This window comes from Mesoplodon densirostris, chromosome 17 (genome assembly GCF_025265405.1).
Source record: "Mesoplodon densirostris isolate mMesDen1 chromosome 17, mMesDen1 primary haplotype, whole genome shotgun sequence".
Lineage (NCBI taxonomy): Eukaryota > Metazoa > Chordata > Mammalia > Artiodactyla > Ziphiidae > Mesoplodon > Mesoplodon densirostris.
The window spans coordinates 7,647,468-7,675,035 of NC_082677.1; the positions used below are offsets into that span (position 1 = coordinate 7,647,468).

Sequence of the window (27,568 nt, forward strand, 5' to 3'; positions counted from 1 at the left end):
CTAATAGGCAAATTTAAAGTGCTGAAGCACGCACCACACAAATGGAGACACGTTACTCAATGCAGAACGGTTGTCTGGACCGTGGGCTTTACTACACGCAGAGTAACTTGAGCGCCCGGGTTTGTTCCCAACTCTGATAAATTCCTGTGTGATCTTGTAAAGTACTTAACCTCGTGGGTGGTTTTGAGAATCAAACTATGTGAAGTACCTGGTACAGAGTAGCTCAACAATGGTTATTATAATAGACTGGCAACAGTTAAAAGATGAACACCCCAAACTGGTGCACACTGGTGGGTAGTAACTGTTACTCATTATCCGCCCTAAGTATGCAGGCCTTCTCCCCGACACTGCTTCAGTTTTGTCCTGAGACAAGATTCATTGCAGCATTATTTAGAATATGAGAAACACCTAAAGCCCACCAACATTGGGACGGGCTAAAGTATTTTTATGTATTAATATGTATGTCTTTATAATGGGACTCAGTACAGCAGTGAAGTTATAAAACCTGATATTTACTGATTTCCCTGATTGTACACAGAGCTTTAAAAAACAGCCTATACTACACTAACACACACCCCCGTGCTGACACACACACACCACCTTCAGGAGAGAAAGGCTGGAAGAGTTGTTTTTTTCTGGGTGGTAGATAAGTCACATTTAACTTTGTAGTTTTAAAAAATTGTAACGTAATCAACATATGCTACTTTTCTATCAGGAGAAAGTCATTCTCATTTAGAACAGTGATACCATATATAAGAAACAGCAAAGAAGGAAAGTTGGATTTTCAGTTTACACCATGCTGCTCCAATCCCATCTTTAAATTAGTGACAAAACTGTTTAGAAATGACACCATAAGATGAACTTTATTTTAAAGCTCATAAGAGGCTTCACAATATCAGTTACAAACAGAATCAACGTTTCTTCCATGTTACACCTTCACATGACAATGCACTGCATAAGGAGAGATAAATTTTAAAGGTTTTGTTCTGCATGCCGCTAACACATTTCACTAGCTTTTGCTTTCAGTCACTGGATTTTTAATAATATCAAAGCAAAAAGTGATATTCTATTGGACAGAATTAATTGTAGAAAGCCCTTATGAAATCAGACTTAGTCTTGTTTATAAACATCCACACCCACACGCATGCTGAAACGGAGAGCAAAATGCAAGAAAACTACCTTGGCAGGAACAAATGCTTAAAGAATTTCATCACAGCCCTCTTGGATACACTTTGTTTTCTCCAAAGACAAAAGTCAATTTCATCCTCAGTGATGCAAATGGTAATACTGCACAGAAGCTTAGTATGAATTCACAATTCCACAGGAATCTGAAGTTACCAAGGCAATTTTCCCTTTTAGGATCATAAAGACTACAGACTTAAGCTTTTTCTTTTTCCATATAATACACAAAATTTCTAAACATCCTTAAAAAAGAAAATATAAATAGTCTCAGTATGTCATGTAGAATCACATACTATGGCAAAAATATTTTATTAATTGAAGGACTAAGTCAGCTTAATGTCATCTAGTCCAAGTCCATATTAATGGAACTCTTCTCGTTAGGGTGACATTCTCCATTCTGATGTGGAGGCTCAGCACTGAAATTGCTTTTGCCTTCTAAGTCCTCTTCCTTTTTGTCAGCACTCGGGCCATTTGGAGTTCTTTCCAGTTTGGGTGATTCAATTTTTGGTTTGGGTTGTGTTACAACAGGTTCACAAGTGTTATTCAACTCCTAAGAAAGGAAAACAAAACTAATAATCACACTAACTCCAGTTCATTTTCAATTCCTTTCCTACATACCTGAGCCGGTATTTTTCTACCAACTCCAATTATACACATCTCAAAAAACTCCATGTGCTCAACACATTTGCCCAAAACTATAGCTTGAAGCCTGATCAAAAGAGACGTGAATATTCTTCTACGGTATATCAGGGACTCACTAACTACTCACATATTATTAACCCATTTAATCTCACAGCAATTATTAAAAGGTAGGAATTATCATCCCCACCTATGGAGGAGAGGTTAAGTAACTTAACCTCAGGAACAGAAAAAGTAGTGAGCAAAGAGCTGGAATTCAAGCTTACAGCCCATGACCTCAAAGGCTCATGTTAACCTTCACTGTGTTTGAATATTCTTCCGGGCAGAAAGCAGTTCCTTGGTTTTCTTCCCAACTTCCTTCAAGCCTCATGCACTCAGCAAGGCCTTCCCTGATAAAAACTGACCTGGGTCCCTCTCCACCGCCCCAAGTTTCCTAATCCCTTTTGACTCTTTTCCCCTCGGCACTTAACACAATCTGATATCCTTCCATGCTTGTTTATTGTCAAGTCCTCCTCGCACCAGCAGGTGACTTCCACAGGGGCAGTGACTTTCTTTGTACACTGACAGTTTAACTCCTAGAACAGTAACTGGCACACGGTAGGGGCTCAACAAATATATTTGTTGAACTAAATGAACAAATGAAGAAATAGAAATTTAACAGAAACTCACAAGGTATTCCACATTTTGTAATGTCAATAACAAACTCAGAAACCTGGTCTTGGGATGAGGTAAAAAGATTTAAGCAAAAATGGCTATGTTCAAGGTTCAAAGGATTGCAACCAGAATCCCTAAGAAAACACAGCAGTATACACTAGACAGTGACACTCACCTTTATTTTTGCTCTAATTTCCTGAGCCCGTATGACGGGATCCTGATCGAGACTCTTTTTAGCCTGAGCGTTCATGATATTATTCATCCACTCCATCACTTCATTAACAGACTTCTCAACCTTTTTCATTTCAGACTCATCGATATGGTTATACTTCTCATCCTAAATGGAAAACCTTGGTCATTCTGTAGAATTAAGTGTATTGAACAGTAACATCTAACTTGACCCAATTTTCCATCAAGTTCACATGTACCTCTGGTCTCACACACCAAAACCCAATTTCTCATTTAGGAACGAACATCTGTTCACAATGAAGGTTCCTCGACTTGAACACGAGCTTATAAATCTAGGGTAGCTTCCTCGCTCTCTACAGAGACTTACGTTGTCCCTAAAGTCAGCTGCTATCTTGGCGTAGTGTTGCAGCCTCTGTCCTAGGTCTTCCAACAGCTTTGGCCGTTCTTCAGCTTCTTGAAACCGGACTTTAATTGGAGTGCCAAGTTTCTAAAACCGAGTGTAATAAATCAGTATTTGTCATAATTATATTTTAAAAGTCTATCACCTAAAACACACGTACTGCTTTCTAGGGGGAGAGAAGGGCCTACCGTTAATTCCTCCAACTTGTCGACATACGCCTGCTTAGCCTGGTCCTCTCCTTCCTCATAGAGCCAGTTCTCAGTCTCTGTGAGCAGCCTCAAAAAATTTTGATGATCCTACATACGGAACACAAGAATCAGTATTAGTGGCAATCTTACTTTAAAATAGTCAAAATAGTCGTCCTCAGAAGTGTTAAACATCAAGTAGCTCATTTCATTTCTAGGAAGGCACTGATTAGCTGGATTCTCTTCACTGAAAAATATCAGGGAGCAATAAACACTCCACTCTTAGCGCCATACAATATTTTACAAGAGGGACTGACAGTTATTCTTAGGCTATCCTCTCTTTTACACGGGGATATTTGAAAATTTGTGGTAGAATGCTCTTATTGACTTATAATATTGTATTTCAGTAGTCCGATTTTGGACAATTTGTACACTGAAATGTGGTTATAGAATCACAGGGACTTCCCTGGTGGTCCAGCGGTTAAGACTCCACGCCTCCACTGCAGGGGGCGTGGGTTCCATCCCTGGTCAGGGAACTAAGATCCCACATGCCTCGCAGTGCAGCCAAAAAGTAAAACAAACAAACAAATAGATAAATTAGGTCTCAATTAGTAACTTTCTACTCACTTCCACAACTACCAAATACTGAAAGGAAAACTAAACAAGTGGACAATTCAATCACTGAACACACAAAAAAGCCATTCCTAACAAACTCACATGAAGTATGCAGTTATACTCTAGCTTTAGGAGGTCTAGCTGGTTTGGGTCATCTCTACTTCAGAATCCCAACCATAAGAAATCCAGCTTCAGAGCTGAGAAATATATTACAAAGTAGCCTCAGGATCTCAGGACTAAAATAGACTCCCGAGTTTAAATTCTCTTAAGTTCAGAATTAATTCCGAAACCACTCTAGATTTCTAACTAGCCAATTTTTCTCCAAGGCCCATCTTTGACAAATGAGCTTCAGGGATTTGCTTAGAGCCATACTGCTTCTGGGAGCTGACAAAAGCCTAAGGGGAATACTGGTGCCTGATAAACTCTGGAATGACTGGATGAACAAGCCTTATGGGATAAAGCAATGACAGAGCAACCAAGGCACCAGAGTCATAAAAAAAAAGTCTGCGGCCTTTGAAAGCAAGGATTTTCTCTTATTTATGTTTCTAGGCCACAGTAACTGTGACGTCACAGACTATGAATAAGAGTGCCAACTGGTTCTTTGAGGGTAAAAACTAAACTCATTGGGATAAACTAGAATAAAATGGCACATCACTAGTGAGCCTCTCCCTCCATGACTTTGTTTATACAACTTCTATTTCAAGCTGTTTTGTTTTCAAAGAGCTAAACTTACATAATCTAGTAGAGGTTTAAATGTCAAATTTCGTATTAAACACTTCATAATGAGATTATCTGGATAAAAACAGAGCCCTAAACATACCTGCTCACATATAAATTTTTCATATGGTCCACACAGCTTGTCCCTGAACTCGTACACATATTCCTCCACTGCATTTTTAGCATCATTTCTCTCCTTTTCCAGTTTATCCTGCATTATCATCTTACCCTGTCAGGAAACAGAAAAGGTTAATTCCAGCCTTCTGCTACCTGTAGCTATATTTTAACTATTTAGATTCTGGAGTTAACAAAATCAAGGATTATATATTAAAAAAAAAAATCAGTCTTAACAGTTGTAATTTATACCTTATAAAATTCTTCCAACAATTCCTACAAAGTTCTTCATTTTCTAAATATACAGAATGAGGTTTTTTTTAAACATTATATAATAAATTACATAGCTTTCACATTTCAGATTTAATACTAAGGAAAAAACCAATCTATTGCTTTTATACATTTTTGTTTTCTTTTATGTAGTTACTTGGTTGTCTCCTACTGGGATTAATACTGACCAATGTATAACAGCCACACAATTCTGCCACCACATTTTAAAATCAAGGATAAATAAATGTACTTAGAGTCTATTTATTTACCAAATATATTATAAACGGAATAGAGTTTAATATTAAATTTCTAAATACAATGTTCCCATCTCAGTAAAGGAAAAATGAATCTCAATTATTTCATATATGTAGACTACAAAGAAGCATAATGTATTTTAACAGAAATATTTAGTGTGGCCTGAGATACCAATTGTATTGCTCCCTGGGCTAGAAGATATTAGCACCCAATTTCTTCATAAGAACTTGGGCAATCAATTTTATACCAAGCAGAATGATCTATGGTATAGATTTCTTTAATAAGGTTACAAAAATATAAACAAAACTTGCTTAAAAAAATTTAACTGAAAAAACCATTAGTTTGGGCTTCATCCTATCCCTAAAAATTGTATAAACTTATGAGATACGAGAAAGAATTATAGCCATTTATCTATTAGAAATATGCATAAAAGGGCCAAACTAAACACATTCCAAAATAAAAATATGTAAATGAAGTACTTACTTCTGTTTCAATGTACATGTTAAGAAGGTCTTTCCCTAACTGCCAGACCAAGTTGGCTTCAATTGGCAGCTCAACGTTCACCACCTTTATTTTGGGTTTTTTAGCTTCTGGAGGCTGGTCAACTTTCTTTTCATTAGCCTTGGGAAGAGGGGTTAAAAAAAGAAAAAAAAAAAGGAGAAATTCTTAACTAATCCTTGAATAACAAAAATCTCCCTATCATACTTACTGAGGACTCAGGAAAAATTAAAATCCCTAAAATCATAAAATTGGAAGAATGTATAAGAGATCATCTAATTTTCCACCCACGCATTTTCAATCAGGGCTGCAATTGCAGTTAAACATGCCACACTTCCCTTCAAGAATTCACCAGGATATTTTTCCTTTCATATTAAATTTAAATTTAATCTCTCCTGCTAAAGCTTTTCTTCCTCAGTCCTTGCCTTCTAATCCCTTTAAGCAATGTTTGGGACTCCAAAAAGGCAAAAGTATTATTAAATTACCACATCTTTAAATTATAGTCTACAATCTAATGGTCACACCAGATGGATTTTGACCAACTGCTAAGCATGTTAGGATCAACTCTATTCCTGTAATATATATATTTGAGGCCCTATATCCCAGCATTAAATGTGCTTTAATTACAATTATCACTACACTGATGAGTGCCTTTTAAAATTTCCTGAATTTGGAAATTACGTACACACACGTATATGTCTCTCTCTATATATATCCTTATTTCTACTATCTGCCTTTGAGTCATACCACTTCTCATTAGCAACTCTGCAAGGTCAAAAGATTTTAAAAAGTCTTAAAATGGAAGCCAATGGAACGATGTAGCAAATGCTACGTTTATTGTAAGTTTTTCCCAAATACGTAAATACAGGGCTAAAGAAGTATCTCCTATGGCCTTTAATTTTCCAAGCCTTTCACAGTATTTTCATGTCTGCAGGTTCCTATAAGCACAAATGACAAAGAACGCAATTTAGGAAACTCAGCTGTAGGACAGATTAGAAGATAACCGAGGGTTATGTAACATGTACCCTGATTGGCTGAGATGGTAAAACAGGGACAAGCCCACGAGGTACAACAAGCACGGACACTGGGGAATTCCGGGCAGTTAGGAAGGATGTTACAATTCTAGGCTCTTTATATAAGAAACTGGGACTTGAAAGAGGTTCAGTGGCTTGGCTAAAATTATAAAGACAGAGACGGGACTAGACCACATGTTTCCCAGACTTCTGTTTCAGCGTTCCTTAGAAATCACACATCTGTGAAGTGCTGTGAGCTGCAACCCTAGCAATGATCTGGTCGGTCAGCCTGCAAGGTCCACGTCTTCTTCTTCCCTCTGGTGCACGAGAACCCCCCAGTATTTTGTGCATGCTCTGGGGGCATGAAACACAGAAAGAAAAATGACACCTACACCTGGCAAAACACAGGAGTGCAACAGATATTTGGGAACCAAATGGAGGACAGTCACACGTATGCAGGTTAAGTCACGGTAAGACTATCTAGCCGAACAAAATTAAACCAACTACTGACAAAACCAACGTATCACAAAACGGCATCCGACGTGGCACGGATGAGGAATCCTCCAAGGGGGTCTGTGGGAATGTTCCAAAGGGTTTGACGCTAGTGGTCCCACTGACAACTAAGAACATAAGATGCTAGCCAGTGTCATGCTCCAGACAGTTACTGAGGCCACTGGCCTGAGTCAGTTAATGCTCAACACTAAGTGGTGAATTCACGGAGGGATGCTGAAGTTAAGGAGCCAATCACTGCAGAGAAAGCAACGCTGCTACACCATCAACACATACCTCTTTACCAGGAGAAAAAGCAGGTTTCCAGAAATCAGAATCAGGACCTGCAGCTCATGTCAGGGCCCCCAAAGGATCAATCAGGGCATGGGAGATCAAAAACCAGAACCTTTTACCAAGTGCAACGTGCATTTGGACCCCAAGGGACAATTCTGTAACTCATGTGAGGGTAAAGAACTCTGTCCTCAGAATGAGAGAAAACCAGACTACTGATGAAAGTTAACGATTTACATCCAACCCGCACAAAGAATGGAGATCTGCAAAGTGCCGATCTGGGATAGCCATGGAAACTTATTACCAGGTCATCATAATTAATTCATATAAATTTGACAGGTAATTTGAGAGGAGAAAAAAAGTTTACTAGACTACTATAGCCCGCGTTATTTATCATCAGATGAATTCAAGTGAAAACTAATCACACAGCACCAGGATGTATCTGTTTCAGGTGCTTGCAATTGCGGATACCTCTAGCACTAGAGAAGACAACAAAAGGTATGCATTCGCCTCCTGTTGCTTGGAGTGGCGGTTACTGAAGAGAAGCTTTCAGGTCTAAAAAGCAGGATACTCAGTTCCCTCAGTTGAGCTGGAGTACCTCTAACTGGTTTTAGTTGGAAAAGACAGAAAACTATCAGAAAAAAAAAAAACCTACATGGAATACGATAACCTGGTGCTTGCTCTTGAAACTGCGGATTGAATGGTATCATTAGTGATCACATGCTGCAACACTGTCTAACGGAATGAACTGGAAGAGTCACTCACTTTGTCAGCATCTGGGGTTTTGTTTTCTTCTGAGGGAAGTTCAGGTGAAGGGGGAGCCTGTGAGGATTGACGGCCATCAGTTTGTACCTGGGGCTGTGTTCCAGCTTCACTGCTGTCTTGCTGGATATTTTTCTGAAATGAAAGCCCAGGCACAAAGGGTGTAGAAAGCAGGTGCACTTGTATAAACGTAACAGGTTACAGGGCACCGGAGGCCGTACACACTCAATTCCTGAAACCTTCACAGGCAGGGGGGAGAGATACTGATACAAGCATACAAAAACACAGAGTATTTGAAAACCTCTTAGATACTGTAAACCTGTAAGAAATTCTTTGAATGATAACAGTTAATGTAGTTAAACAACACAAGTAGTAAGCGTTTCGACTGATATGATGACAATCAAGAACTCTCCTTCAAGAAGCTTCCATCTAGCCTCGTACAGATATTAGCTCTCAAAAGCATAGGAAGCAGATATACTCTAGGCCTCTCTCCCAGAAACAAGCTCCCCAAAACCTAATTTCACAGCGGCCATCACACATCTCGACACATCTCCATTTCAGTGAACCGAACAATTACATAAAACAGCCAACGATCAGTTATCTGGGGGTTCACCACCTCAGTTTAGAGAGACCCAAGACCCTCTCTGTCCCCACTTTCTTTTCATGATCCAACTATTTACACCTCAAAAACTCCCAGCATAAAGAACAAATGCTACATGTTAATAGACACCTCAATCCCCAGTAAATCAGTGCTTGCTATGATCTTTTCCCATCTTTGGGAGAAGCCTGAAACATTCGAATTTAACTACTTGCTGCCCACCTGAAGTCTCTCATGTTTTTCTTTCAGAGCTTCGAGATCCTAAGGCAGACACTGAAGTATCCAGAAGCAAGGCACTCCTGGTGTATATATATCCAAAAGGTACTAAGAGATTGGATACAACAGGCATTAGAATAATGGTGTCTGTAGCCTAATGAGAAAGTATGTGGCCCCGGTCATTTAATTCATTACACTGAAGTTCTTCTTGATGAGAACAAAACGAAGGCTCAAATGCTAATGTTCTTTAAATGTTCTAGGAACGATCATAGTTATAATACCTTCTTCACATCTGAACTGAAACACTGTAACTGCCTACACCTCTTCATTTAAACTATTTCTGATTATTACCCAGAAGTGAACTGTAACAGCTCATCTATTTGAAAGCTTCCTAGAATTCTTCTGTAGACCCTGTAAAACCAGCACTCATGCTAGCGCAGTCTACATTAACGTCGTGGACAGTAACAACTTCTGTACTCCAGGCGGACACTTCACCTCCTCCCTCCCTAACACAGCAAACCGTGTACATGAAAGCAAGTAGGTTCTAAAACGCCCAAGCCAAATTTTGCCATACGACCAAAAAATAAAACCAAACCCCCCAAAAAACCACAGCATTAATATTTGCTATGTATTTCCCTAAACAGTTCTTGTATTTAGTCTTTTTTTTTCTTAATCATCAGTCGGCATTTGATTTCTCAAATGGCCTTTGTCTTTAAAAAAACAATTCAAAGAAACTTTACCCATTCTAAATTATCACATGCCAGTTCAAATAAAGCTACACAGAATTTAGTCACAGTTCACCAAACTCCACGCTGTGTATTACTGTCATCTAGCAACTGCTTGTCATCATTAACCAAAATTTTAATCACAATTAAGAAAAATATATTTTAACCCTTCCCTACCCGTCTCTTAGGGCTTAGAATTAAGTCAACTATATACTCAAACTCAAAGGCTTACCCACAAACTTACCTCGGCATCTGGGTTTTCTGATGGCCTCTGATTCTGACACTCCATGTCTGCTTCGACAGAAGACACTTCGTTCTCCTCGGCTGGGATTTTCTCCACCATAGACGCTGTAGATATGGTGAAAATGCCGTGCGTATTGACTCGCACTTTGACTTTCACTCTAGATTTTTCTCCATCCTTCTGTGCCGAAACATTCTGAACTATGAAGCGGCCTAGAACAAAAAGAAACTGACAATTTCAGAACTGAATCTAAATCTATCGAGCAAAGGCTAAGAAATATTGCTATTCCAAAATCTCCCCGTTTTCTCTACCAACTGAGTTACATTTAAGCCTTTTAATGTATACTATAAACACAACCTCTTCAAATAGACTCCTAAGTACACAGTCTACGTATCATACTTGGGATTAGTCTGAATATGCCATAAAACCTTCAAAGGCAAGGGCACTCTTGTGACTTTCTGTTGAACACTCCAACACAGACACTGTGTGAAGGCTGATGACAAGCTGTCCCCCCGCTGCCCCCTACCCTGTTTCTCCAGGTGAGCACAACCTCGACATGGAAATCTCAAGTGTAAGGCAGAGGATACCAAGCGCTTCCTGCAGTTTGATTCTGTAGGGCCTTTCCTGGGAATACTGTTTTTCTGACTCAACGATCTAAACATTTTCCTATGTTTCAAATAGGAGAGGTGAGCTAAAACCTGTATCAAAGCCTGAAATTATCATGCATTATAGAGCAGTCCTGAGTAGGAGTTCAGAGTGCTGACCCTGACCCAGACTCTCTGGGCTTGAATCCTGGCCGTGTGACCTGCTCTAAGTTACTTGATCTGTACCTCTGTGGTTTGAGTTGACAAAAGTGTTTTACACTGAGCACTTAAAACTATGGAACCAAGGGCTAAGTGTTAGTTATCACCTCCACCAATAGTACCGTTACTACAGAAACCGGTAAACAAACTTCAGTAGTTTGAACCTGTTCTGTGCAGAGGACTCTATGGGATTTCACAGCCTTGGAGTTAATGTGCTGTCTACACAGACATACAGAAAGGTAGATTCATTAAGTAGGTCGGTGAAATATGTTGGGATAGACCTTCACTAATTATCAAATCACTAGGTTCAGGAAATAACTGCCATAAGATCCAGTTAAAGAAACAGCATTACTAAAGGGTATCCAAGAAGGCTCACAGGAGAGACATGTAGATGGCTCTTGAAGTCTGTGCAAGCTTCTCAGTTTTGGTGATAAAATGAAAAATCTGATGCCATGCTAAAGAGCTTAGATTTTCTCCTCTGCACAATGGAGACTAGAATGCAGCCTGTCAAAATTTTAGTCTATATTCAATGATTTTCTTAAATTATCTATAAATAAATTCATAAAAGCTGTTTTAAAAAAATAAAAACTCCCGTGTCAGAACACTTTTAGTTTTTTTTTGTTTTTTGTTTTTTTTTGCAGTACGCGGGCCTCTCACTGCTGTGGCCTCTCCCATTGCGGAGCACAGGCTCCGGACGCGCAGGCTCAGCGGCCGTGGCTCACGGGCCTCACCGCTCCGCGGCATGTGGGATCTTCCCGGACCGGGGCACGAACCTGTGTCCCCTGCATCGGCAGGCGGACTCTCAACCACTGCGCCACCAGGGAAGCCCCACTTTTAGTTTTAAGTAGTAAGAAAGAAAACACAACTGGCCAGGTTAGACTCCTTCAAACAATTTCATTATGAAATGGTGTGGGGCAAAGGTGAGCCCTGAAGCGATCTAGCAATATACTGGCAAATTTTACCAGTATCCTGGGAAAGAGACAAGGCCATTGAAGAAGATGCCTGTAGCTCTCCCAGATTTTCAGAGTTAACTATGGGTCAAAATAGATGGATAATGTCAAACCTCCCCAGGAAAAATGTAGCAATAAAGATGTATTTTTTTAAAAAAAGATGACAGTACAAAGGTACATGTGAGAAGTAGCTTCAATGGTTTCCAAGCCAGGTTTTAAGCAGTATTCTGCAAGTAACATTTCACCCAGAGAAAAGGTTAATATTAAAAGTAGGTGATAATCCTTTAAGTATAGACTGTATCAGAAAAGGAAAAATACTCAAGTGCTCCTATATATATACACTTGAAAGCAACAGCAGCACCAGCAAGTCATTGCATCTCTATAGGCCAGTTTATTCACCAATAAAACAAAGAGATTTCCCCATCACCATTATCCCAAAATGAAAATGTCTTCACATGGCATCGTCCCACTCAACATTGCTAAGAACAGAAAAAATGTTTAAGTTTGCACACTGACTAAGTCAAGTCTTCAGAAGAGTAATTACAATGAATTGCTTACCTATTTTTGCTTCTGGATATGGAACTCCTTGAGGATCAGAATAGAAAGCTTCCAGCTCAAAAGGCCCACTTCTCAAGAAGGTGAGAACTTTGGAGAAAGGAGCAGCATGGTTTCTACTGAACACTTCATGGACGCTAAGAGGAAACAAAGGCATTCAGCTCAGGTGTTCAAGCTTACTGTGCTATGCAAACAGAATAAACACGTTCTAAGAGCTGTATCAATCCCATCTCACCATTTATAACTCAAAATGAGAGAAATATTTTGGTAAGTCTGGTTGTTGAAAGATCCCAGTTAATCAAACACTCTACCATGAAACTCATTTGCTAATTTTTCTTTACATTAAAATAAAGTATCTAAAAGTTATTTTCTCCTACATACCCTTCAGCATCTTCTGAATCGTGACTCCAGACCAGAGATATTGGAAAAGGAACTGCATCGGTGACGGAAAATTCTCTAACTTTAAATGCTGGGGAAAGGATTGCACACTTCAAAAAAAAAAAAAAAAAAATTATCATGAGCACATGAAAATTTTCACTCAGCTTTTAATATAAAAGTCAATTCAAGCCCACCTGTCACAACTAAGGAGCTGATGAGGCACAACTAAGGAGCCCACCTGCCGCAACTAACACCCGGTGCAACCAAATAAATAAATATTAAAAAAGAAAAAAATCAATTCAAATAGAACGGGTAAGTTTAAATTCAAATTCGAAATTGCTTACAGTGTGTCTTAAGCATAAGTGATTTACCATCTAAATACTACGGCAATCACTAGATACAAAGATAAACAGTACAATGAATCTTAGGCTAGCAACTGTTAATTAGTAACAAGTTTCACAGGGGCTGAGGAAAAAACACTGGTCTTTCCAGAAATGCCCTGCTGATAGCAATTTTAATTACAAGCTGTATCACTTTGGAATGTGTATATACATCCAAACAGCTCTGTCCACATTGCCTTTCAAATGTCTAAGACTGAAAAAGGGTAAAACCAAAATGTTCCTATTTTCAAGTAATTTTAGGAATGAAGGAAGTGATGGTCAATTCAAATTTAGGGTAGACAACACCCAACAGACCAACCAGCGGATTTAGACTTGTCACATAAAAATGACTAAATAGATGACTGAACTAAAAGTCAATAAATCTGACTCTGTCAATAGCACAGGATTCTTCAAAAGAGAAGCCAAAATAAGCTCTACTTCTAAAGAAACTATAAACTTCCGAAGTTCTGGGGAATTAGAGTTAGTGAAGGAGGCACACTCCATTGTCAAGGAAGAAGCAAAAACAAAAACCCCACAAAACATGACGAATCTTGATGACGCAATGGATTACAGGCAATAGTCAGCATCTACGTGTTCTTTTTTAAAAGTTTTACACAGTAGTCAGTCTAAATACTTTTCTGTAAAGAATCTACTGCTTTGTATTAAAAAACTGTGCTAACTAGATCAAATTTAAACAAATTAAACTTCAGTTAAAACTACTCAGATTTGACTATAATATCCTGAGTATAAACCAATACTAATTTTTTTTTTTATCAGTAACTTCTAGATTTTGTGCTTTTACTTTGCCAAACTTCAGGCCTCTGAGCTGCCTCCTTATTGGATAAGCTACAATCAGTTTGGAGGGGGAACAGCTATTTCATCAAACCACCTGTTAGCTAATACTCTTAACCCTGCAGACTTTCCCCACGTCAATTCCTTACTGCACCAGGCTGCCGTTCCCCTGACCTCCTCGGTGCTCCGTGACAACCGTCACCACCTCACAGCTACTTGGCGCTCCACAGCTGTGTTATCTATGATCCCCTCAGAATCATGCCTGTTCCTAATCCCCAGCTTGAGAAACACTAGCTCTGTAGTTCTTTTAATCTTAAACTTCCTAAACCTTCCAATACTTGAAGCAGATCCTGTGTCCCCAAGGCCTCACCGATTTATGGAAACGTAAGTAACCCCCTTGTGGTGTCTAACTGGGCACTGGGCTCTGCTTTCTCTGTGACCCCACCTCGATGAAGTAAAGCAGAAATGGTTCAAGGAATGAGCCCCCAGAGGGAGAAGGGCTGAGAAGGCAGTACCTGTAGTGCACACCCTCTGGCCACTGCTTCATCTGCGTTGAGCGTCGTGCTCGTATCTTTTCCAAAGAATTTGGCAATTTTTTCTTTCACGGCTGGGATTCGTGTAGTGCCTCCAACTACCTCCACAGCACTCACATCTTCTACTTTGAGCTGAGTTTGTTCCAGCAATGAATAAAGGGGAACTTCTATCTTTTGCAGGAGCTCAGCACAGAGTTCTTCAAACTGTGCCCTTGGCAATTAAGAGGAAAACTTCAGAAATCTTTAGAAAACTTATCTTAAGGCCAATATCCTGTCCTATTTTTTAAAAAATAAGTCTTATCAACCCAACATTTTCCCTCAGACACCCTGAACTCCACATGGGCCAAGTTCAACCATACTGTAATTTGTAACTTTTCTTTTTCAAAAAATATACAAAACAGATGCAGAAAGGGCATGAGGAGAAAATCGATTCGACAGGTATTACTAGAAGAAATCACTTTTATATTAAGATTTCCATTTTATTCCTTAATGTTTGAGGTGATCCCGTTTTCATTACTTTGAATATTTCCATTCTCTTCAAAATATTTCTGCAAAATATTCTGTGAAACCATTACTGAATTACTGGCCCAGAAATACTAAAAAGTGAAAAATACCCAAAAGACTTCACTACGAGGGCACTGAGCACAGATCTTCCTAAAAACCCTCTTTGCAGAAGCAACCCTAGTTCTAATGACGTTGACAGTCTTTCCAGCAGATACGGTACAATCCTGAAATGTGGGCCAAGACTCACAACACCACAGCTAGAACTGACAGGTGGACTACGGTTTCAGCAAGAAGTTCCTTCTTTAATCTGTCAGAATTCAAGACACACCTGTTCATCTTTCCCGAAACATCTTTGTCGTTCATAAAGCACTCGATATTCAGCGGTAGGTCCGTGCTGTTAGAGCTCATTAGCTTCTTCAATTTTTCACACTCCTGATACAGACGAAGGAGTGTTCGAATTTTGGATTTTGCGTCCAACTTGTACTTAGTTTTAAATTCTGCACAAAAATGTTCCACTAACTTTGCATCAAAGTTTTTTCCTCCTAAGAAAGGATCAAAAGCTGTTCCCAGTACCTAATTCAGTTAAAACAACAAATAATCTGGTTATTTCAATCATATTTGCAACTGGAATCTTAAATATCGCTATGCAAACAACCAAAGACTCCTAGGCTCAAAATTTCTATTTAAACTACAACATGAAATCCAAGTCAGTCAGGAGACATGTAACTACAAAATCCAAACGAAATGTTAAGTCTCTAAGATATCTTTAATTTTAATGATTACATAGAAGATAACCTTAAAAAGCTTTTCTTTCTTGAGCAAGAACAATTAAAGAGTACCTAAAACAATTACATCGTCTTTATGGAGGACCAACCTTAGCAACAACTCTTAGTTAATATCTTTACCCAAAACTCTTCATTACCTAGAAGAGCACAATCAAGAAGCTCAGTAGCCTAAAGTAATGACAATTGTCACACATTTAATATTTGGGTCACTTATTTCTGATTTATGACTTTACCTTCAATTTTCCCTTGTTAAAGGCACAGGCAGACACTTGAAAAGCTGAATGTCCCATATCAACAAAAACCACTACTCGAGGTTTCTCATCCAGGCCTGGGAGATCCTGCTTATAAATTCCATAATTCAAAGCAACTAAAAAAAAATTAGTATGTTTCAATTCTTTGGTTCACATTTTCTTAGGAATTTCATTGTTACCAATATAATCACACATGCAGGAAACCTGACTGTACTTCCATTAATTAAAGGTGAACATATTTCTTTTATATCTGACTTCACACTTTGTCCCTTTTTGATTTTAGAACAAGGTTCTATCACTTTTAAATATATGGAGAGATGTGACAGAGAAGACATACGTAATGCAAAAACAATGGCATGTAAACCACATGTAACTACACACAGACAACATCAGACTCATTACACAATACTTACATTTTAACCACAACCTGCTAGGAGACTGCTTATCCAAAAAAATTAAGAATTTAATATATAACTACAGCAACTGCATTTCCTGCCAATTAGATTCAAGGCACATAACTCATCTATCTTAAGTAGTGTGTGTTAGCTTTTTCTGAATTTTGAAACCACTGTATTTCTAAATATGTATACTTAAGAACACACCTTTATCAATACTTTAAGAGTTCTTAAAGCATCTATTAAAAACATACTAAACAAAGTCTTATTTGCTTTGCCTGAATACACTACATTGTAAACGACTTTGAGTGCATCTGTATCACAAGAAACTGATACAAGGTCTAAGGGGAGATAAGTGAGTGCCCTGCTCTCCACTATATCCATTCCTACCAAGGTGCCTGGCAAACCGTGCAGCTTAAAACAATATCTGATGTAAGATGAATGATCAACTCCTAACCACATACAATTGGGAAGCCTATGAGGGAAAAAAAAACTTAAGCTAAATCGACAGTCAAGGTAGTTCTAAAAGCCAAAATCATGAGGTTTTGGGAAAACTTGTTTCTTAACTATAAAAACAAGGTAAGGAAATAAAAAACTAAATCCAATACAACTAATTTAAAGGATTAAAAAATTTACATATGAGAATTTCCTAATGAAAACAGATTCATATATTTGACAAAGTGCCAACTTCTCATTAAAACAAGCATCTGAAAGGCTAGAATTTTTGCTTTCAAACCTAACACGTTTTTTAATAGGCTGTGTTTCTACACCTACATGGAAGTGTTTAATAACAGGACCTGGTGTGTCTTAACTTTAGTTTCGAAAGTATGTTAACTGCTACACAAAAACAGTTTTTTTCTTACCAGCTGTCATGTCATTCATGAGTCTCAAGCAGTTTAAGCCAACAATTTGTGCAGCATCTAAGACAGATCGCCTCTCAGCATCTGTGAAGAAAGAAGGGACCTGCAAACAAGGGAAAGAATTTTAACTTACCTAGAACACACGAAATAAAACACACAAATCCCTCACAACCATCTGTAACCAATTCACAACAGTCCAGCTAAATAAGTGCCTAGCCAAGTCACAAAACACAAAAAGAATGGCAAGTCCTTTAACTTTCAGAAACAGTAACTACTTTTGAAGAGATTGCCCTAAAATTATAAGTATCAAATTTATTATAACCAAACGTTAACCTGAAATAAAAACTAATCAGGAATATTCATAAGACATCAACAGTTACTTAAATCTAACAAAAAGCTTTAAATTTAAGAGGATGAAATACTATTTCCAAACGAGTCTTAAATTTCTACTGACATTTGGAAATTACTCTGCTATGTCAACATTAAATGTAATTAAACTATAAAGACTACAGGAACTTAAAGATAATACAGCTATTTCTAGCTTCTGCCCTTTAGTTTGCTGTTCGCTGGTTTTAAGCATTAATCGTTGGGATACCTTCTAACTCAGTAAACCTGTTAAGATCACAAAAATGAAACTTTTTTGTCAAAGCCTATTGATTTTTCTAAGAGGAAGAAGAACAAAATCAGCTCAAGGGATAAAGTTTCTTACGGTGTTGTCTGCTAGCTAGATGAATTCTTTTGATTGCTTTCTAGGACAGCACCTTAACTGGCACATTCTTCCAGAGGAGCGTCTAACAATACATTCATATCATCACTTAACTGGAAGGTACCTAAGAGAAAACTTGCTACAGTGGCTTTTGCATTTTCTCCCCAAGTTACCTATAAATGCTTCCGAGAGAGGGACAAGAGCAAAGGTGGGTCTCTGCTCACCTTTCAGATCAGAACGCTTTTGGTTTTCCGTATTAGGTTATTTAAAGAGGGGGTGGAGAGGAAGGAAGGACCACTGACGTGTAACTTAACTCTTTAACTTTACCAGAGATTAACAGCATTTCTCCAAGCAATACCCAGACATTCCTTTAGGAGAACACCTTCTGTCTTGCAAGAGAAATTTCAGCCTTTCTGCCTCTCTTCTTGCAATATACCAGGATGCACTGCCATAAAGGCTTCTGACAGGTCTGGACAGGCCACCCTGCCAAATAAAAGATGACTTTTCCCCATAGCACAAATTCTCCAGAGAATAATAACGTTGTAGAGGGTGAAAATTGGTACGTAAGGACAAAAAAATATTTAGCTACTTACAATGGCTTGTGGCTGTCTAAAGGGCCACAGTACAGAAACGGATATACACTAAATCTGTACTACTAAACTTTCATGTGGGAGAGGTGATTAGGTATAAAATGTACGTAAAGGATCCTTGGGGCAGGGGAAGTGACACCCTGTCCTATACAGGCAGTATAGCCTGGCTGCAATCTCCAGCTCACGGTAACAGCTGTTCTGAGACACGGGCTAGGTAGAAAAGAGATAGCGGGAGAGATTAGAGTAGCTCTCTTAATTAACTTTAACTACTTAGAAGAGAAAAAAGAGAACTAAGTCTTCAAAAGAAGAAGAAAGGCCTCTCTTTTTCCTTGTTTCTCTAACCTCAATAACTAACACCTAATCTTATTTTAATGTATACACTTTCCTCCAGATCAAATCTTTACCTATAAATCAACTAACATCATATTTCCTAATCCCTTACATAAACGAGGGAGTGTTAATAAACCTTAATGTAAAAAAAAATGACTTTTGTCCATTGCAAATACTCCTTAATAACCTAATTATCAACTGTCCATTGAAAGTAGCGGGCTTGCCAATGCTAAAAAAAAACCTAGGTTTTGTGACTACTGGTAGGTTACATTTTAAAACTACTTATCACCAAAAACCAACTCACTGGTTCTCATGTGTGGATAAAATTCTGAAAAGCTCTCGTGTAAGTATACAATTGTCTCTCAATACATCAACTAACTCCAATTCGACCAATCAGTCTGTATTTTCAAAAAGCCTGACAGGAGATATTGACATGTAACACCACTCAAAAACCTTTGCAACTTCTGGCTAAAATTACCACTCAAACCTACTACGCGATGCTGCTGAACGCTATGGTATAGAGTGCAGCAGGATTCTGATCTCTAGTAGTAGGACAGCTTTCACACATTCAATACTAAAAAGTAACACGAAAAAGGCAAATTAAAATAAAACACACTGCCTTGCTGAACTCTACTTACTGAAATAACACAATCTGTTACTGGCTTCTTGAGATTGTTTTCAGCAGTTTCCTTTAACTTCGTCAACAGCATGGCTGTTATCTGTTCCACACTAAACAGATGTTCTTCATCCATGTACATTACCTGTATTGAGGAAAGAAAATGCTTTGAATATTGTAGTCCTAGAAGTTACATGCTAATATTAACTTACAAACATTATTACACATTCTCTTCCAGAAAACCTTTACTGTTATAACTATTTAGAAAAGAAGGAAAGGAAAAGTAAAAGGAAGAGAAAAAGGGAAAGGAAAGCAAAGCAAAGAAAAAAAGGAAGAAAGATTCTTCCCCAGAGATGAAGAGAAAAAAAAGCTGGGGCAGATTTTTCCCCTATCCAAAGTACTAGTCAAAGTATTATAGAAGATAGTAAATTTCCACTCTAACTGAAGAGATGAATCACTGGGATAAATATTATTTTGTGTAGATCATAAGACAGGAATGCCTCTGTAGTTTAAAAAAAGATATCTGGTTGTATTACACTGTAGCTCTCCAAACAACTGCAAATGAGCTGTATTGGAAGAGACTTTTGTTTGATATGACAACAGTTTAGATCTCTTTAAACACCATGAATTCTAAATCTTATAATTGTCAAGACGTTATGAGAAACACAAATTAAGTTACAGCAGTGTATACCATTTGAATAATTTTCAAGGATGATTTAAACATAAACCTATAGTTTAAGAGAGACGAGATAAAAAATAAAAGACCACCTTGTCCAAATAAGGAAACTGAGTTACATATTTATTAAGAATTAAGTACTTTTCTCTGTAGATGAATTAAACAGTTTCCTAGTAAGGAATCTAAGATTGCTCGATTATATTACCTTTATTCCAACTCCACCATTTTTCATTGGAACCAGATCATAACTTAAGTTTTCTTTCTCCTTTTGAATGAAGGGGTCATTGAATGCTCGGCCATGAAACCTCTTGAAATTAGACACTGTATTGTTTGCATGAGTGATTTGCTGCAAAAAAAAAAAAAAAAAAAAAAACACTGAGATTTAAATTTTTTTCTAATTTCAACACCTATTAGTACTTACAGCAATTAAAAAGAAAGTCACTTGTACAACTCAAATCAGAGGGATATAAGTAACCTTCCCCAGAGCCCTGACTTTCTCCATCAATGAATGGACTTTATTCTTTCTCCTTTTCCTACAGAAATGCCAGGAGGGAGGCAGTGAGAGGGATACACACAGGCTTCAAAGTCTGCAAGATAAACTCAGATAGTGAAACTATCCCTGGAGCTCTGAACAAACCCCAAGAACTGTATATATCACTTTATTTCATTCCTTTTCTCCCACTACAGTTGTTTTATACCTAATGAAAAAATGAAAAAGGATATCTAGAAGCACTATAGTCTGGTCACATTTTTTTTAAAAAGGAGTTAATTGTTACAGTAGTCTATTTGTTGAGTCGCTAAGTGGCCAGGATAAGTACTTTGTGCCACAAAATATACTGATTGCTACTTTCCCTATCAATAGCATGGAATGTTAATTATCTATACCAAAAAGCAGAAAACGCAAGGGTAATTCAAAAAGTTTCTATATGAGGTAATGCTTTCAACTGCACGTACATATTTTTGATGATTAGGCTCTGGATATACAAGTCCCACTTCATAGCATATTTCACTCAAAGATGTCAGCAGTGGGAACCTTATTTAAAACACAAAAATAATTAAAAGATGAAAAACAAAGACTTCTAAAGTTATTAGTTTGAAAATACCAAAACAGTTTACTGTGTACTTCTTTCTCTGATCTACTTCTTTTAAAGAGAAAAATATAGTTTGGCAACGCTAGTTTTCACATAATATGGAATATTTCAAACAACGTTTAAGTACTAAAATTCCTTGCGATTCTAAAACCGAGATGACATATGTCTAGTAATCTACAGGCTAGATCTAAGCCTCAACAGATTTTCCTCACATGACCACAAAAATGCAGTGGGATCCCAGGTCCGGGACATCAGTCTTCTCAACGGCCACATCTGGGGAGGTTGTTACTTCACTAGTGTTTCTCCCCTTTGGGTAGGGTACTTTGAGTGGGCATGCCCATTTCTCCTCCCTGCTTTGTTTTTTTGCTCTTTTGTTCCTCTCTTCCAACTAGCCATAATATAGTACTCCAAGGTTTAGAGTTTTCTTTTTTTAGCAATACTATTTTCTGTATTAAGAGAATGTTTTCAACTTTTTTTTAAACTAAGTCAACATGTAACATTGTGTAAGCTGAAGGTGTACAGTGTATGTTACTTTGATACGTTTACATATTGTAACAGGCCTGCTTTCAGTCCCTTTCTTAAAAGCCTCTCACAAAAGGGATTTTCGTATTTCAGATTTATTTTTTTTCTCCTCAGTCCCCAAAGTTCAAGTTATAATGTGAGTCCTAAAGGGAGCCACATAGGTAAATTTTCAAGTCCCATTAATACGTAAAATTCCAATAACTTATTTAACCTAATTCATCTAAAATATTGTCATTTCAACATGTACTTGACGTAAAAAATTGATGAGATTGTTTATTTCATTTTAAGCCTTCAAAATCACATATATTTTATACTTCACATTTTAATTCAGATTAGGCACATTTCAAGTGCTCAAGAGCCACATGTAATAGCTACTCTACAGGACAGCACAGGCCTAGACAACAAGTTCTCCTTGTACTACCTTAATTATTAAGTAACCTGAAAACACTTTTAAACACAGAGCTTCTTAGAAGTTCCTTCTATAAAAGGAAGCTTTAACTCTTAAATGAGTATCATGAGAAACTTCACATGAAAGAACTTCACGTGTCTCGTCTTTAAGTTTTAAAAATTAGATACATTAGAAGGTAGGAAAGCTATTAAAAATTAAAGTTGGAAAATTAGAAAGTTAAAGATCTTATTCAATAAAACAAAAGGAAGAGAACAGAAAAAAATAAGTATCTAAGGGCTCATAAGGAATATCTGCATTACAATTCTAAAACTCAAAAATAGGCTTAGGTATTTCGTATTTTTGTATGTCTCTGAGATTTTGCTTTTAAAACTTCTCTCTTAAAAAATGATCAGAATCCTCTTAAAGAACATACCTGATTTTTGGCTGCAACTCCAATTGTTCTGTTTTTTGATCCAAATGATATGACTGATCTAGAAGAAATTTTAAAAAACATGTTTTACAAATGTTAAAAAGCATAAATGTGGAGGTTTTTAACTGACAAGAGGAAAATTCTAACATAAATTTCCTACCCCAAAAAAAGGGAAAAAAATATCCTACCCATTCTGGGGAAAGGGGGCACAGTACAGCACAATTTTGGACTCCAAAGCTTTGGTCAGCTGCTTAATTGCTCCTCTGAGAATCCAATCTAGGTGGCACCTGCACCCCACCCTGGACCCCACTCCCGTCTGCTCAAGGCTCAGAGGACGTTTTCCAGTACTGCAAGCACCAGCATAATTCTCCAGGCCCCAATTATTAGCAAGTGGACATTAACTCTGAAAATGCTTTGAATACTTAGAGTATTATTAACTTGGTCCTAGCCACGATTAACAAAATATGGTGTAACTACTTCACAGTTACCAACTCCATACAAATCTAAACGTCACTATCCTACCTACTGCTGCCCTGATATACCATCTGACTCTGTATGATCAAAGGTTTTTAGATAAACGGAAACAAGTGGGCCTACGTTATGCTTCCGGAGTTTAAAAGCACAAAAGAGGGTCCTATACAGAGGACTCTACTTGAGGAAGCCAAGTAAAAATGATGCCGAGCAAGTACCACAACAGAACCAAGTATAAATGCTGAGCAAAAGGACTGAATAATCAGTTACATTTTAAGTCAGCTCTGAAGAGATGAAGTGACTTGTAACTGTTAAACAGCCTTCTGAGCAATGGAAATAGAATGGTAGCACAGAGCAGAGAGAAGCACAATAAAGTCTTGTCAGAAGGATGAAAGTGAATTAGGTTTTAGATTACAGGGCAGGTAGGAATAATGGTGTGATATGAGCAAAACGGGAATACACTGAAGGCATTAAATATCAAGCTGAATCAAATTTAAACTTGCTATAACAGAGACATCTTAGACCTAGATTATCTGAGCAGGTGCTAAATAGCATCTTAACAGCCAGAGAACTGTTGGAGCAAAGGCTAGAGCTTTAAAATACCTTCCAAAAACAGAGTATCACTCCAAGCTCAGAGTAAACATATAGTTGCAGAACGAATTTACTCATTTTCCAAGAAGAGAATCAAACTAATTATACTAAACAGAAATTAATAGTAGCCAATGCAGTTAAGTCAAACAACTATTATATAAAAAATATTAAGGGAAACTCCAGTACTGCCCTTGGTTTACATTTTTAAGACACACCTGTCATCTTTAGTTTCACAGTGGTCACTATAGCCACATACATAATCTCTCTCTACTCTCCCTTCAACAACTCTTCTTCCTTTTACTGGACCAAAGAGAACAAAGATGTAAACTGCACCTAAGCATGAAAACCTGAGATGCTATCTTCTTTCTTACTATACTCCGATCAGAGCCCTTTTCACAGCTAAACTAAAAGACTGTAGCTATTTATAAAGAGGTTGATGCACGAGATGCTCAGTGAATAGCAGTCTTCCCAATGCTACTGATACTGTCAATGTTTGGTTATTTTCTCACTTCTGTTCACTTTCATAAATGTTCATCTGCACTCAAATAGTGATATAAGCCCAGTCATTTCACCTTTGGGCTCGATGTTTCATTGTATGATTTTTATCTTGGGATTAAGGCACTTAAAAATAAATACCTACACCATTTTCCCTGAGAAGTAAGCAGTTGTTTTTATCAATGTACATGCAGGCATGTTTGCGTACAATATATTGAGAAATTAAGACTCCCCTCCAAAAAAGTTGCTTATTAAAATGTTACCCTTTGCCCACCCCATGCTGCTGTAGAGTATACCATTTAATTCAGTGACAACATCCATCCTCTAGAGGAGTTCTAGCACAAGTGTGCAATTTTTCTTTTCTCTCCTTATTTAAGCCGTTCAAAATTAAAGAAATTAGAACACGATATAGGATTCCTCTTTAACGGCTTTCATAAAACGAGAAAAAAGGCCGTTTACATCTTTCACAAATGATCCAAGAGTGAGCAAGAAAAGGTAGATTCATCATCAAAGGAGTGATTCTGTGGTCGCTAACTACAATCCGCCCGCTCCCTGCACAAGAAGCAGCATACGAGCTCTGGAAGCTTCCAGCTCATTTCGAGATTCACAATGCGGAAGAAAAAGCTCAGCAGCCCCAGCTCTGCGGTGAGCAAAGACATGCTCGGAGGGAGGGGGACGAGCTGGGGGCGGCTCGGCCAGCTCAGAGAAGCCGGGTGGGGACACGGGGGCGGCCGTGCAAGTAGCTGGCTGAAGCTTCTTGCCAAGAAAAGGGAGCGAAGTCTCGGTCTTGGCCGCAGACCGGCCCCCAGGAGGGAGCCCGCCAGAAGGGACGACCCCGGGGGACTCGACTCCCGGGCTTCTCTTGGCCCCTCGAATCCCAAAGCCCCCTCCCCTACCCGGCGGCTGAGCCGCCGGCATCCCGACCCCACGGAGGGCGCACCGCTCCCCACATCGCCCTTCCTTCGCCCCGGCGCTCCGCGGCCAGCCGCAAGCCTGGGGTCCCCGGGATCCGCAGTCCCCACCGGCTTGCTGCCCTCGCCCCAGAACCTCCCCCCAGCGCCCCCGCAGGCTCCCACTTACGGGGTGCACCGGTCGCTGAACTCATTGGCGATGGTCTCGATGCCCCCGGCCCGGGCCACCGCGATGTAGCAGCTCTGCGAGCCCACGTCCAGCCCCACCACCGACATGGCCGGCTCTCGGTCCGCCTCCGCTTCGGGTCGGTCTGTGTCCTCCGGCCGCTGCTTCCTGCCCCGGCCGCGCGCGGCTCCCGGGGTGTCCGGTCCTGTCACGCGGACGGACACACGGACGGTCTGCCGGTCTGGCGCCGCCGGATTCCTGGAGACAGTGGCGGCTCGCAGAGGAGTAACCACGGGAGAAAGCTGCGCTCGGTCTCCGCAGGTCGTTCCGCAGTTCGGGCTGCCTGCCTGGATCTTCACCCGCTCGCTCACCAGCGCGCCGCTGAACTACCGATCCGCAAGAGAAGGTCCCAGCGTCTCAGCCTTATGTATCGTACTGATCGGAACTTTCCAGAATCTGCGGCATTTACTCACCGGCGCCTCCACCGGCCTCTCCACGTGCCACTTCCGCTTCCTTCTTCTCGAGCCTTCTCGAAAGATTCCACCCAATGGGTGGCTGGACCCTCTGGGGACGGCCGCCGTTGCCATGGCAACAGGACAGCCCTTCCGACGCTATTGGCTCAAGCTGGCCAAGCTGACCCGCCTACTCCCCGCCCGCCCTAGCCTGAGGCTCTTTGCTGTCTTAATAAAATGGGCAACGAAGAATGACTCGAAAAATTGTAATCTTCGTTATTTACTAGTGGGCGATGGTATCTGACCCTTAGACTCGAAGAAGCTGGGCGGGTGGAGAAACACCCCACTCCTGCAGAAACGCGAGACTCCCCCGGACGCCAGAGAGGTCGGCCCGCTGTCAGGAGAGCGTGTCGGGAACCGTAGTTCGACTGGGAGACCGTGTCGCCTTGCATGCTGGGATGTGTAGTCCCGGTCGCAGTGCGGGCTGGGAGCCGGCTTTGTCTTGGGGGACTCGCGGGAGAGGGGGCGCTTCCCTTCATCGCTTTCCGCTCGTTTTCCAGCCACAGCGTTATTTTGTTTACCTGCTTGTTCGGTATTCGCTTCTATTATTGTCTAGATTACCCCACAGCTGGTGAATTATGAATTAGAAAAAGGAATTTACGTTTCAACTTCTAGTAACAAGCATAAGGGTTTGTGTTAAATATTCTTGTATTCATCAGCGGCAGGATATTCTTTTGTGGAGAAAAACGTCAGGGTTCTGTGGGTTTTGGGTTTTTGAAGCGAATTTTAGGTGTGGCGTAATTTGGAAAGCTCTCTGTGGTATCTCTTTCTGTTTTTGTTTTGATACAGCTGACTTGAACGGACCTTGTTCTGCTGTGCCACTCCCGAGTCATAAATTACAAGTTTTGCTTCTTGCTTGATCACAATCAGCTTTTGTTTCTTTCCCTGAAAAGCGGGCTCCCTATTAACGTCTTTTCAGTCATGAGACGAGCATAAAAAGAAAAAAAAAAAAAAGGTGGGGGGGTAACTCTGCTGGTATTGTCAGGTCTTTTCTACCCTTCAGTGTCCTTTTAAGTTTGCTCCTTGCTGACGCGGACGTAGGAATACATATGAAATCCGTAGGAATTTCGACCTGAAGTTAGAAAAATTAAGAGTATGGCAGTCTTTAGAAGATTAAATCAGAGACAAGGCTAAAAGGCCAGGTTTATGTTGCATACAAAATCAATTGTATGTTTGACCGGCAGTTAGACAAAATGTACTTAATCCTTACGTGCTTCAGTTAACTCACCTTTAAGGTGGAGAGAATTTAATAAAATAACCTCTAAAGGTGACTGTATTCATAAATTTGAAAATATAGTTAGCTATAATTATTTTTGGTTTGCTTTACGAAAACTTCTTGACTCCCCCGCCCTCATTTTTTTTTTTTTTTTTTTTTGGTATATGAAAACCTTATATTAAAATCCATGGAATCATAGCATTTTTGAACAGAAAAAGAACTTTGAGATTTTTTGGTCTGCTTCCCACATTTTTATAGGAAGCCTGTGCAGAAAGGAGAAAGGAACAGTTCTAGGTCTTTGGAGCCAGACAGATTTGGATCAGATTCAAATCCTGGGGTAATACTGATATGCTTTATAGTACAGCTTGTGAGAGCCCCTGGAGTTAGACTTCATGGGCTTGAATCTTGGCTATGTATACTTCTTATGAATTGGCCAGCTCTGTGACCTTGAGATAATTACCAAGCCTTCCTGTGCGCCACCTCACAGGATATGTGTAATGACTGAAAGGCTATGTAAAGCACTAAACATGCGTCATTATTATCTGATATCCGTTTAATATTCTTTGAATTCTTCCTGGGGCTTCAGTTTCAACATGGGTAAAACGGACATATACCTAT

General features: G+C 39.3%; 1 protein-coding gene across 2 annotated transcripts; it reads right to left on the bottom strand.

Moving 5' to 3' along the window:
• Positions 1-836: 836 nt before the first annotated feature.
• Positions 837-25,602, bottom strand: HSPH1 (heat shock protein family H (Hsp110) member 1). 2 transcript variants are annotated; one of them, XM_060080332.1, is made up of 19 exons: positions 25,226-25,338; positions 22,592-22,649; positions 21,112-21,190; positions 20,363-20,503; positions 19,504-19,626; positions 17,243-17,342; positions 15,967-16,100; positions 15,277-15,521; positions 14,427-14,655; positions 12,743-12,849; positions 12,365-12,498; positions 10,057-10,265; positions 8,277-8,408; positions 5,704-5,841; positions 4,685-4,810; positions 3,253-3,360; positions 3,032-3,151; positions 2,651-2,812; positions 837-1,732 (listed from the first exon to the last, which is right to left on the bottom strand). In XM_060080332.1, exons 1-19 carry the CDS (start codon positions 25,248-25,250, stop codon positions 1,526-1,528), a joined length of 2,577 nt encoding a protein of 858 aa, XP_059936315.1. In that variant the 5' UTR covers positions 25,251-25,338; the 3' UTR covers positions 837-1,525. The 2 variants fall into 2 exon arrangements, with proteins under 2 accessions (XP_059936315.1, XP_059936316.1); XM_060080333.1 differs by lacking the exon at positions 21,112-21,190 and having other exon boundaries at positions 25,226-25,602.
• Between the last annotated feature and the right edge of the window lie 1,966 nt (positions 25,603-27,568).